At 33.7% G+C, this 13,361-nt stretch overlaps 1 protein-coding gene across 5 annotated transcripts in view; it reads right to left on the reverse strand.

The window, feature by feature from the left end:
• The window catches only part of LOC126859493 (prolactin-releasing peptide receptor-like), a 55,332-nt gene extending 43,695 nt beyond the window's left edge, over positions 1-11,637 (reverse strand). Inside the window, exons 1-4 of one of the 5 annotated variants that reach the window (XM_050610840.1) lie at positions 11,310-11,637; positions 10,838-10,961; positions 7,266-9,423; positions 4,896-5,152 (exon numbers count right to left, since the gene is read on the reverse strand). In XM_050610840.1, coding sequence (XP_050466797.1) covers positions 4,910-5,152; positions 7,266-8,249 — 1,227 coding nt within the window. In that variant the 5' untranslated portion in view covers positions 8,250-9,423; positions 10,838-10,961; positions 11,310-11,637 and the 3' untranslated portion in view covers positions 4,896-4,909. Of the gene's footprint in view, positions 1-1,822; positions 1,847-4,895; positions 5,153-7,265; positions 9,424-9,947; positions 10,055-10,837 lie in introns of those variants that run through there. The other 4 variants (XM_050610841.1, XM_050610844.1, XM_050610842.1 and 1 more) reach the window with 4 other exon arrangements.
• Between the last annotated feature and the right edge of the window lie 1,724 nt (positions 11,638-13,361).

Here is a 13,361-nt window from a genome sequence, read left to right on the forward strand (position 1 = left end):
TAATTTAATTTAATTATATTATTTCTAGCAATACAATTCCATTATCATTTCAATAAGGATCTTTGCGTCTTTCTATCGAGAATATGAATTTCAAATCATGAATAAGAGCGCATTGATTTTCGCTGCTGTTGTAACGATAATCTCCGCAAGTAGCACACATATATGTCCGCGTAACCAACAGTTTTGGTCAAACGTTCTAATTAGCGAGATTACAATGATTTTCATCGCGGGCGAAACGGCCCGATATAACATTTGTTATTATCTTGATTTAGCAATTGATCGACGTTGACAGTACGAACGAGCGAATTTTGATGCAAAAGCCGATCAACCGTGCAATCGCACGCTCATTCAATACGCTTCAGGAAATTGGTTTCGTTGCCGGTTTTTTTTTTTATTACTAAGGAAGCAAATCTGAATTTTATCAAAAACGCGTTATTAAAGCTTTTTTTATTGATAACTAAATCTACAGCCATAATTATTGTACGCGAAAACAAAGCTTTTAGCAACAGATTCGTTAATGCAATAATGTAATTTTCATCAGTTAATTTGCAGGATTATATTCACGCGGCATTTGTAATAAAGTTTGATATAGACTCATTTATATAAAAATATTATACATAAATAAATTTTTAAGATTGAGATATTAAATTTAAATCTTTCTTTTAAAAAGATAAAAAATTTATATTTTAAAGATTTTTCAATAATTAACGGAATAAAGCAAACGGAATTAATTACAAGCTTCTATCGAAAGATGAAACTTTAACAAAATCATTTTATTTTTTAAAAACAACTTTCAATAGAGACGTGCTTACAGCTCATTATACGAAACATTTTCCAAATCCGTCGAATTTAATAAAAATGGAAAATTGTTTCGCAGATGTTTCTTGCCAATCTCATTATTCGCCCATTATGATAGAATGGCACTTTTGTCAGAGATATTTATTGTTTAATACGATTTTGCCAATAAAAAGTTCCTTCATCATTCTTCGGTAATCGTTTTGTATTCAAGAATCCCCTTTGCAAAAACTTCGATAACTCGGACAGGCCTCATTAAGAAGTTTCTGCATCTCTCCCTTAACTTTGCTGTTCTCTTCGATAATCGGAGTTTGTTGGAACGGATCGAATGCGTGGCGCGAATTGCAGCATCGACGAGAATCGACAAGAAAATGGCACCTCCCATGAAACCTACATTCTTCATACGTTTTGGCATATGAAGAAGCATCTAGTTCAACGATAATCGATTGTCACAATCCGACATGACAATTTTATTTGTTCTTACACGAGATATCGGCTTTTACGTTTCTGTCTATAGGAAATTGAGGAAAACTTAACATATGAAATATTTCTTGTACGTTTTACTTTAAAGTTTGTAATTGATGAGATAATGTAAAGAACTAAGAAAAATTGGCAGGAAAGAAAAATTAGATATGGAATAAAATATGGATAAATATTGGGTTAAAGAAAAATCTAATCAGAATTGCTCGAACAAAACAGCGCAATAAATAGGTAAATAAATATATCTTGTATAGAAGAAAAAATTCTTTAATCAATTATTATTTGCATATTTTTCTTTAAATATGTAAATAAATATGTAAATAAAATATAATATGTGAATATGCATGTGTGTGTGAATGTAATTATGTGTGATTTAGAGATTAAAGGCATTCACATATAATAGCATCATATTTAATATGAAGCAGAGAATTTTTAGAGCATAATAAATATCTTTCACAAACTAATGTAACCATAACAGAACACATTGTATAACCATCTTGGAACAGTCTAATCAGTTTCTCCTCAGCTGTTTGATCACTGAGATACATTGGATGTATAGCCATCGATCGATCTGTTTAATATTCAAGGAGATAACTAGTGATTTGTATTCCATTTGACATTATCTCTAATCTTACAATATTCACGTCTAGTCTGCATAGTTATTATTCTGTCGTAGATATAAAGTATTATATCAAAAATTTAGTTTATCGCATCTCTAAATAAAAATTAAATGTATTACCTTCATAAATTGTCAAACTGTTTATCACCATTTTATTAATTCAATTTCAACGTTAATATGTGTATGAATTTACAGGAATTGTCGCGTTGGATTATCAACTTCTTAGTAAAGAGAAAGAGAGATTTATATCTTTATTTTAACACATAATTATTTCTATTACAAGATTACAAGTACTTAAACAACACATACAAAAAATAATAATTTGTGATCAATCTCTTTTATAAATTAATTGACATTTAAACGCAAATAATCATACAGCAAAATTCGTAAAATTAGCATAAATTTCGAAAACAACGAATTATATCTCTTTATTTATCGGGTTTTTGTCTATTACGATAGATTTGTTTTTTTTTTTTTTTTTTTTCAAATGTCAATCTGCATGTTATTGCGTGTATTTTCTACTCCGATTTATGACGCAATCGAAAATGGACATAGATCAATATATCCGCAGAGCAAAGCATCGGACGGGATGCGACGTCGTACGATGGAATATTGCATAAGCAATTTCGCTATTTCAATATCGTACCGTTCGAAGATTCATTCGTCCAAAGTTTAACTTGTACTCGGCTTTTAAATAAGAGCGAGCCAAGCCAGAGCGAATCATCGAGAATGCTTCGAGATTCAATATATGAATGTCTCTCAAAAGGGATTAAATGCCATCTTGGCTCTCGCCAAACTTTCGGTGCGTCATTTCCGGCTTCGCGGATGCTACTCGCATTCGAGTTTGCTTCTTCCCGCTGTTTCTCCTGTTTTACAATTAGAGAACTGCGTCCGTTCAGATCGTGCAACATTGTTATGTCGATACTAAAATGTCTTTGCTTCGCGAAATTCATGGAAAAAAACTTTTTATTTGCTTGTACGCGTTGTATTTCCCTAGTGACAGGCCCGCGATCGACTAAGAGATATAAAGGGTAAGGATGTTTGTACATTGCAATCGAATAGTTTGATATACCAGAGACCGTGATTGCTAAAAATGTCGAATATGTCGTTTTCTATACATCTCGTCAGAAAAAAACATATTGCATAATAAAAATATTATCTTTCGCGTATATAATAAATATTACTTATTTAGAAAAATAAGAAGAAAATACATTGCTTTTGTATCGTTAGATTATGTAAAAATTATAACTCATTTATGATAATAATTAAATATATTCGTTTATGTATAACAAACTTTCAAATTTTATTTAAATTTCTTGACTTTTAAATATTATTCTAAATTTTATTTTAGGCAGTGATATATATTTGGACGAGCTAAAAATAAAAGCTATTTAAGAATTTTTTGAGAGAAAATTAATATAATAAAAATATGTGAAATCAAATTCTATTTTTTTATTCCAAAATGTATCTCCTTACCTATATATGTGCTCTTGAAATTTTTTTAACTCGATTCATATATAATTAAAGTAACACAGCAGCTGTCGAGGCACAATTTTAATTTTAATTTGATTTTAATTTAGAAAAAAGTCGTCGAACGGCTTCTACACATTTTCAGCCCATCTAAATCCATTTTTATGTGTGCGCGCGTGTATTCTTAATATATTGTAAAAATATCGTCACAATTTGTAATTCAATTAACATCATGCCCAAGTATAAATCAAGTAGAAAATTAATTCACAAAGATATCAATCACTTTTGTTATAATAAACGTGCTTTACTCAGCTCGATAACCAGACTCATGTAAACGAATGAAAATATCGATAGCAGTTTTCTCTCTCGGTGCATCTGCAGTTTCATTTCAAGATACCTCGCGGCAAGAATGACTCCCGGTCGTTACGTAAATCGATCTATCCACGGATGAGTATGTCTTTCCGCCATATCAGCGAAAAATGTGCAAAAAGACGAATAATACGAGACGGCGGGTTACGGGATTCTCAGCGATTGCATTGTAAATTTCTCCGTAGCAAAAAAAAAAAAAAGTACGACTTTGGCATTCCGAATCTTTCTCTGTGCTTTTGGCTTGACTTTTCCGGCGACAAAGTCGGAGATGGAAATCGAACACGTTTTCCTCGCTCTCGCGTGTAGCTCTTGTAAAGCATGGGATTTCTTTCTCTATTATGGCTGCTGAATATACGTATGTGCATTATGTCAGCCAGTTGTCGCACCCACAGAATTCTATAAAACTACCGCAAGCAAAGTGCTGCGAAATCAAAGTACCTCGCAGATAGATAGAGAGAAATCGAATTTTTCTTGGACAAGCGAGACATCCCGAAAGGTTCAAAGGACGAAAGTCCTATGATTCCATTTGGCGCTGTAACTCATAACGAAACTTTATACCGTGCCAAGCTGGATGGAATCGTCGATATTTTATCTATACTACGGAAAAGTAACAGTAAAAAGATTGACGTATAGAAAATATAAAAGAAATATATATATATATATATATATATATATATATATATATATTAGAGTACAAAAAAAAGTCTTTATGTTATGAAAATATATATGAAAAACTAATTTGATATACCAAAACTTTTTAATATTAAAAATTACTTTTTATATTCTATTTTTTTTTTTTATTAATATTCGTTATTTTAAGATATTTTTATTTATATGTTGTAATACATTAAAAATAAATATGAGTTATTTATAAAAAAATGTAACTTCTGTGAAAATTGCTGCATAAGAAGAAAATAATTTTTTTAATCTGAACGCTGTTTTGTACGCGATTATTTAAAAAATGAAACAATATTTAACGAAGGATTATTAAGACGGGATCTAAATTTTCAAAAATATATTACCGTTATCTTGATTAGATCGAGTTATTCTCTCTTCCCCTCTCCTTCTCTCTTTAGCGATAACGCCAACAGTAATTAATTAATTAACGTTTGCTCTGTCTAATGTACCTAGTATTTTTATATAACGGAAAATATTAGCATACCTGTGAACTTTCTCTCACAGAGCCGCATCGTCGAAATCCTTAGAGGAGCTCGAAGGTTGATCCTGCTCTTTCGAGATGTTCGTCGTCGGCTCCAGAATAATCATCTCGCATCCCTCGGGATTCTGCGTTCGCGTCGTGTTGCTCGGCAGCAGTGTCTCTTGCATGGTATTATTACCGTTACATAATTTGTCGCCTCTGCAGCCCTCCCTGCTCCTCGGAGTGTCACCATTAGAGTTTCTCGAGAAACACGGCAGGACCTACGGAAACATTAGCGAGATTTCGTTTCATGATTTCTTGATAACGTGAAATTTCAGACATACAGCAATATTAATGACATCACACTGTTGATCTTCCTTGAAATAACGTACAATCTGTCAATACTGACTCTTCTAGCTCCATGACTGACTTATGCCATTATTCTGACTAAGGACTTTTGATTAAAGTTAGATACACATACATATCATAGGCACATAATATTTTCATAATCCACTTAAATAATCGAAAGCTTTTAAAACTTTCCTTATTATTCGATTATCAACTCTATTAAGTCAACAAGCACCGTTCCTCTCATCTCATCTCTTTAATAAACATATATTCAATCGAGCAATGTTTAACTTTACATGATCTCATTTACTAGTGATATCCTTCAAGGCGTAAGGTGCGTTTAAATCAATTTTACGTTCGGGTAAAATTAATAATCGATCCTATAATTGCAGTTTATGGAGAAGCTTTCCAAGAGCCGTTACGAAACGGTCGTCAAATGACCATTTTCATTATTGCGACACTTGAGATCGGTAATTGATAGAAGGGCGTGGTGAGGTCGTAACGCGAGTGTAGATGATTAAAAAATAATTTAATGCAAATCGAAAAAAATTAATCAAGCATCGCGAGGAAAATGCTCGAAGAATGCACAAGAATCAATTAATGCCAAAATATTTTGCATATAAGCGCAATTATTTTTTTATAATCAAATTTGCTCATACTAAATTTTCTTTTGATTATTAATAATTTACACAAAGAGATAGCTTAGTTTTTTTACAAAAGGCTTATATAATAAATCACATATGAAAAATGATTATATTACTATTTTTAAAAATTAAAATAACTTTTATAAATTGAAATTATAAATTACTTATATAAATTAATATTTTTATATTTCTGTTTTCTCATAAAAAATTATTCATCACAACAATAAAGCGTTAAAATTGTGCAATATATAATAAAAATATAAAGATATAAATATAAAAAAAAATTTATATAATACAAAATATGTATGTGTAAAAATATATATATATATATATATATATATATATATATATATAATATACATATACAATAAAAAACGATTTAAAAAATCCGACATAATGTATTTTCTAATAATATCAGAAAACGAGAGAACACTGCAAAGTATAAAACATCGCAATGAGGTACAAATCTTCTATTCTACGAGTTTATTATAGTAGCGCGCAACGGAATCTTTAAGGAAGAAATATAAAGAACGGGGACCACCCTGTTATCATAAATTCTTATTCACGACAAATGCGAACATGCTTGAATCATCAATATATTACTATCTTTGAATAGACTGCAAATATTCTTATTCGCAATGCATCCTGCAATATTCATGCGCGTTTGCACGCGACTGTTTCTAGTATTATCGTTGTTGATGGCTTCTAACAATGAGCACGTTTCGTCAACTTGTACATGCGCAAAAAACAACTGTAATGTGCAAATCAATTCAAACACAATAGAATTTACTTGTTTGACCTCCCTTTAACATATAACAATTGTGACATGTATATCATCAAACACTGTTAGATTTTCATCGATAGTTTCGATAGTTTCGATGCAAATACTCCTGTCCCAATTACTTAAAGTGCATCTTGTGCGATTTGAAAATTGCGTGCATGGGCCCGTGATTTTGACAAATTGCATGTATCGCGCAACGTGTGTGTATATATATATATATATATATATATATATATATATATATATTTATATATATAAAAGCTTTTTTATATTTTCCTTCTAATAAAATACACATCTTAATAAAATGTTAAAAGGCTTTAAAAATAACATCGGATTTATTTTCGAAACCCTACTCTAGAAAATCATATTTTCGATGCGGCGCTTTTTTATGTTGTACAATTTTGCGAAAGTAGATTTGCAAGATGCTATTTCTATACAAGTCCAACTGTGAATAATCCGCTTATTCGTGTATACCCGATGGATAAAAGAGGGAGAGAGGCAGTGAAATAAATAATCCGTCCGGTAACTTTGAAGGGAAGGTTTGATTTTACCTGCGCTCTCACTGAGAAACGAACAAACATGAATTTTAATGCACGCGCTTGCTTATACGCACCGACATACCTGTTTAAATTCCTTGCGAAAGTTGTCGTTAAGCCAGGCGTAGAGGAATGGATTGTAGCAGGTGCTGCTCATGGCGAGGCAGTGCGACATGAAGAAGCAGAGCTTGTAGTAGGACCACTCGTTGGCTTGCGAGTAGAAATCATCGACGACATTGACGATGTTGAGTGGCAGCCAGGACACGCCGAATATAGTGACCATGGCGATCAGCATCCGATTGGTGCGGCGCTTCCTCTCGCGATCCGCTTCCTCGCGCTTGCTCGTCTTGGTACCAGGCTTGGCGCGCGCCCGATCATTTAGCCTGATTGACACGCACACGTAGCAGAAGGCGATGACGAAGAACGGCATGACAAACTGCACTATCGAGGTGAGCGAGCTGAAGACCTTGCGAAACGGCTCGCTGGGCCAGTGTTCCTCGCAATAGGTAATGTTATAAGGTTCCTCCAACTGCATGTATACCATGTACGGTAAGGTCACTACCAGCGCGATCACCCAAATACTCACGATAATGGCCAGGCATATCTCGATCTTCATGCGCGGATGAAACGGATAGATAATCACCAGGAATCGATCGACCGCTATGCTGGTCAATGTAAGCGTACTGATGTACACGCTGACACCCTGAGCGTAGGGCACCAGATGGCAAAGGGTTTCACCGAAAACCCAACCACCCAGGAAGGTGTACAGCGGAGTGAAGGGCACGGCCAGCACGCATAATAGCACATCGCTGAGTGCGAGATTCGCGATAAAGAGATTAGTGACCGTGTGCATCTGGCGATTTCGTCCGACGACAAAGACCACCAGCACGTTGCCGAAAATACCCAGTACGAAGATGATGATGTAGAACGCGCAGAATACTATCTGCACCGTCACATTTGACGTGATAACGTCCTCCGGATAGGTGTAATTGCGCGCCGATGAATTTTGCATTTCAAATACCAGCGACGATTCCGACGTTATTTGCGTCATTTCTGTGTTGTCAACCATAGCGGATGCTGAAGAAGAATACCGATCGTAATCAATAGCCGCCTCCTTTCACTTCCTCCTTATTCTCTTCTCTCTCATCGTTATCTCGAATCGATCATGCGTTAATCTATAGCACTGGCATGGATGGAATCATTCCTCAGGACAACGACGAGAAATCCCGTTCTTCGGCTAATGCGATTCGGCGAGCTGAGAGTTAATCGGAAGAATGCGCTCTGACAAAGTTGATTGAAGTGATCGCGATCGGTGTCATCATCGATCTCGGAAATGCAAATTAATTTGTCATGAAGCTCGTTCATTTACGTCGATATCGCTGGATTGCGCGCAATAAGGTTTTGATAGATGAGCGAGTTATAGCCCAAGAGATAAGCAGATTAGCTTGAATTTCGCGCCGCGGTTATCCCTCGCCGGGGCTAAATGACTTCGCATCGATTATTCTCAGACACGTATGGGAACGCGTTGCAGCTCTCGTCCAACGTTCGCTTAAATAATCCTTTAAGAGCATTCGATTTTATTAACAATTTGGCAAGACAGCTCGATGGGAAACATTATGCTTTCGTTGTACGATTACAATTCTTGCATCAGCTATCCAGTTCTCTTTCTATTTTTCACACTTTTTCACGTTTAATCGAGATTGTTAATGATCTTATTGCATATTTCATTTAAATATCAATATGATCATCTGAGTAAAGTTCGTGTGGAAATGGGAAGAGTAAATTATAACAAAAGATTCTTATTAGAGGTAACACCGATTTCTTCTCCTTATCCATTAATTTGTAAGGTGGCAGTGAGTAAATGTTGAGGATTTTATATGAATGGTCGAGCAATGATATTATCGCAGATATTTATATCAAGATAGCTCGTTTCCAGGGGATCACATGCTCACGCTTACTTTTGAATTTTAGCACAGAATCAATTTACACTGTTCTTTGGCAGCGATATATTTTAAAAATGTTCAATCGTCACGTTGACAGAGTCATTTATATATGTCAAGAATTTAATTACATTTAATTTCTACACTATATAAATATAATATGCTTGTATTGATATTATTAACAGCAATACCGTTTCGCCGATTTGCTTTGACGTTTATTCGGAGAGAAACGGCGACAGTTAGGCAATTAACATGTCGCGACGAAACTTGCGCTTCTGGGCAGAACGACGGTCATTCCTCTCACTGAAACAGAACACGAGAGAGCAATTAAGAGCGCCGATTATGACTCGTTTGGCAAATACTCGTGGGCGAAACTGTCGGCAAACTTTGGCGGTATCGTCGTCAAGCTGTCAAACAAACACTCGAAAAGTTTCGAAACGGTTGACGAAGTAGAACAGCCACGTCGCGTTTCACGGATGTCGAAAGTAAAACGTACGAGTTATTTTAAAAAGCTCGTTGGACGTTCCTCATCAGGGTCGCCTTGTTATTTAAAGTCCGAATGGATTTCGAAAGTTTGTCGTTCTCGTTTCTTTTCGTTTTCCTTTCTTTCTTTTAGTGTCGAGTAATAATTTCTTTTTTAAAGAACGACGCAACGAATTTGCCGACGGATTTTCTAATTTGCGGCTTTCGCTTTTACTCGCGCGTGAATTTATTTACGTGCGGAATTATTTACAGCCGGAAGGTTGTAAATTACACAAGGTGAAAATAGTTTTCCACTCGTGAACGCGCGATGCGTAATCGCAGATTAATGGAAGCGAGCTACGTACACAGTTTGTTGATGGAGCGATGCGATGTTGACGGCGATCGCGAATATTAATGAATTTGTTGCGGTTACAGAGTATCGAGAAACAATTATGGCAAGTTCCCGAAATAACCACGGAGCGTTTGTTAAAGTGTCCACTTTTCGATATGAATTATTGGATGATTGATTTAGAATAATAAATTGGTTATGTCGAATTATTAATTATATGTCAAATTTTATTATTATATTATATATTTTATTATTATTATTATATTATATGTATTTTTTGGGTTAATAAGAAATTAAGAACGATAGATGACGTAAGGTTTTTTAAAAACAAAATTAAATGTGCTGCAAAAGATTTCTTTTCAATTTTTAAATTTCAAAAACAATTGATGCGAGTATAATTTTGCATTTCTGTATACATGTAAGCACCTCTTTACCCTTTTTAATAATCAAGTAATCCTACCTAATTTGTCAGTCAATATTAACAGCGCCATAAATTTCTCATAATCAACTTAATAATGATTAAATATAAAAATGTAAAGACAAATTTTTTATATATCATAATATATAGTTTTCCTTTCTAATCATTTATCAATAATCTATATAAAATATCAAACTAATGTCCACACAATATTTTTTTGTAACCATCAAAAGAAAGAAGGTCTCTAGAAGAAAAGATTGGAGAAAATTTAAAGCGATCTCTTCTTCTTTTCTTTTGATATAATATTAAACTTTAACATCTTAATGTTCTGTTCGTGAAATATACAGGAAGATTAAAAAATTATCGACCAAATAAAAAAAGGAATAAAAGGGTGCATCCTGTATTATGAAAAGTGATCACCCTTGCACACACATACACACGCACACACACACATATATATATATATATGTGAGATCGATTTCGGCCACCTGTTGAAGAGTCCGGATGAACCGTGGCAATTTCTTCGGTCACGCCGAAGAGGCTGACGGTGGTCTCGTTATCACTAGGTTTTGCGACGGAACAAATCTCTTGGAATGTAGAGGCGTCGCGACGCTTCGCCCACGCGATTACACGAGAGATTAGATATTAGGCCGGTGTAACTACTGGAGCTCGCGCATCCTCGAGGGATTCGCGAAACAAAGAAGTGACACGACAAAAAAAATGATAATGACAGAGATTTATATATATATATATATATATATATATATGTACATATGTATATATATATATATGGTCACACATATAATACACACACAAAAACGGATTCTCTATGTGCAATTATCTGTCTTCTAATTTATCACGGCTTTTTTTACAATTTCTTTATTTATAATTCTTATATATTTCTTTATTTATGTAATCTTAATTTTATTTTTATTATTTCTTTTATAATAACATATATACACATATACAGGGCGTCCGTCCGTTATGTGTACATAGAGAAACGTGCATATATACGTTTCGACACACGTCTAATCAGATATCCCTCTCTCGCGTTTTTGTCTTTTTTTATCTTAACTTTACTGATTTATTTGATTATTTTTTTCGCGTTTTCTGAATATCGTGATTTTCACGCTCGATTTATTTCGTAGGATGTTAAATATATCGCCGATTTTCGTGATTTTTGGAAGGATGCCGAGACCACGATCGCCAGATGACGATGCTCTCGAATACGTAGTGACGCGCGACGATCATTTCGGAGCGTCACGACGCCGGCGGTTCGCGCGCTGCTTTCCTATCGGCGACTGAGAGGCGTGAAAATCGGAAGCGCACCGGCTTCGTGAGAGCAGCTTCGCCCCGACGCGGTTTTTCCGCGCAGGCGTGCGCGTAGGTGCATGTGATCGCTTTTTATACGAAGATATTATATGATAATACCTAATAATATCGATGCTTGACTTAAAATATTAAACAAGTAAGATTTTTTGTAAAATTCCAGAGCGATTAATTTTCTTCTCGATATTTTGAAAAATATTTTCCCATTTCTTTCTTTAATTAAAAGATGTTTAAGAGGTATATAGATAGATGTGCGTAATCGAGTATTTCTTTAAATAATAATTTTTATTTACTTTATACTTTTTATTTATTTATACTTTTCTTATACTATTTTTATTTATTTATACTTTTTTATTTTTCTCTTTTAAACTACTTTATTTCTCTTTTATAAGTTATTTTAATCTTGTTATTCAAAAATTTTATAGATTTTATCTGTTTGTCTTTCTCAAATTATTTACTCAAAAATAATTGTTTTTGAATGTCCTTTTCCTATTTTATTGAGACTAGATTTAAAATTTCAATTTCAACAAAAAAAAAGATTTTTTTGTAGAATAATATATTAATAAAAATAATTCTGAAAATTGCGTTTAGATTTTTCAGTTTAATATATCATATAATAAATAGCAACGTAAAGTGAATATAACAACAGTTATCAAAATTATTGACAGTTTTGATAGCTACCTTTATATTTATCTTACATTACTATGTATGATGTATGTGACTGCGCAATAATAAAATTACTGCTATATATTTTACACGCTTGCTTTTATAGTCGAAATATACATTTATATGCAATATAATCCGATAGACATAGAACAATGCAGGAATTTTAGTAAGACACGCAATATTTCTAAGATTCTCTCTAATCTCTCTAATAATGAATTATAGAAAAATATTGTAATTTTCTAAAATTTTTGAAGAATAAATTCACAGAAATTTGATTAAAAAGCGGCATGTGACATGGTCATTTGAATAAAGATCTTGAATATAGAGAATATAATATATTATATATATAGAAAAAAAATATTGCTTTTACAACTCGTAATTGAAATGAGGGAAAACAGTACAAAAGTAAAAACACTGTATAAGCTATAACTCCATTAATAATTAATGGGCTACTAATTAGATACTCCCTTCTTCATAAACGTTTTACAGTATAACATAAAAACTTGAAATGCATCCTTTTTGTGTACTCTCTTTCCAGTTGTATGTCTCAATTTATTAATTTTAATAAATTGCTATCTGAAAGAAAGGAGTAACAATTTTTATCCAACAGTTGCTATATAAAACTGCTATATATTTTGCAATCCTTCTCTGCTTGAAGCACGTGGCATCGAGAATGATGTCAAGGAAACGGTCAAAAATACTTGAAATTCTCGCGAAAATTCTCGGGAGTATTCTTCAGAATCTAATAAAGTTAAAATGAATATATCCTTCGCCAGGATCCACACGCGTTCGGTTACGTGGATAGGAAAAGGGGCGATTTCGCATCCGTTTGCATCTTATTGTGGAAAAATTCTTTGGCTCAATTATGTTCTTCTTAGATGGTGCGCGGATTCCTGGCGCGCGGTATGTGAAAAATTTGACATTTGTTCGGGAGAAGCACGAGTTTTGCATGAACGCTCCCATTTAAAACGAAGGAACGTGAGTCGGAATGTTGCGAATAAAAGATAGCAAAATTAT

The sequence above is a fragment of the Cataglyphis hispanica genome, chromosome 3 (genome assembly GCF_021464435.1).
Source record: "Cataglyphis hispanica isolate Lineage 1 chromosome 3, ULB_Chis1_1.0, whole genome shotgun sequence".
Lineage (NCBI taxonomy): Eukaryota > Metazoa > Arthropoda > Insecta > Hymenoptera > Formicidae > Cataglyphis > Cataglyphis hispanica.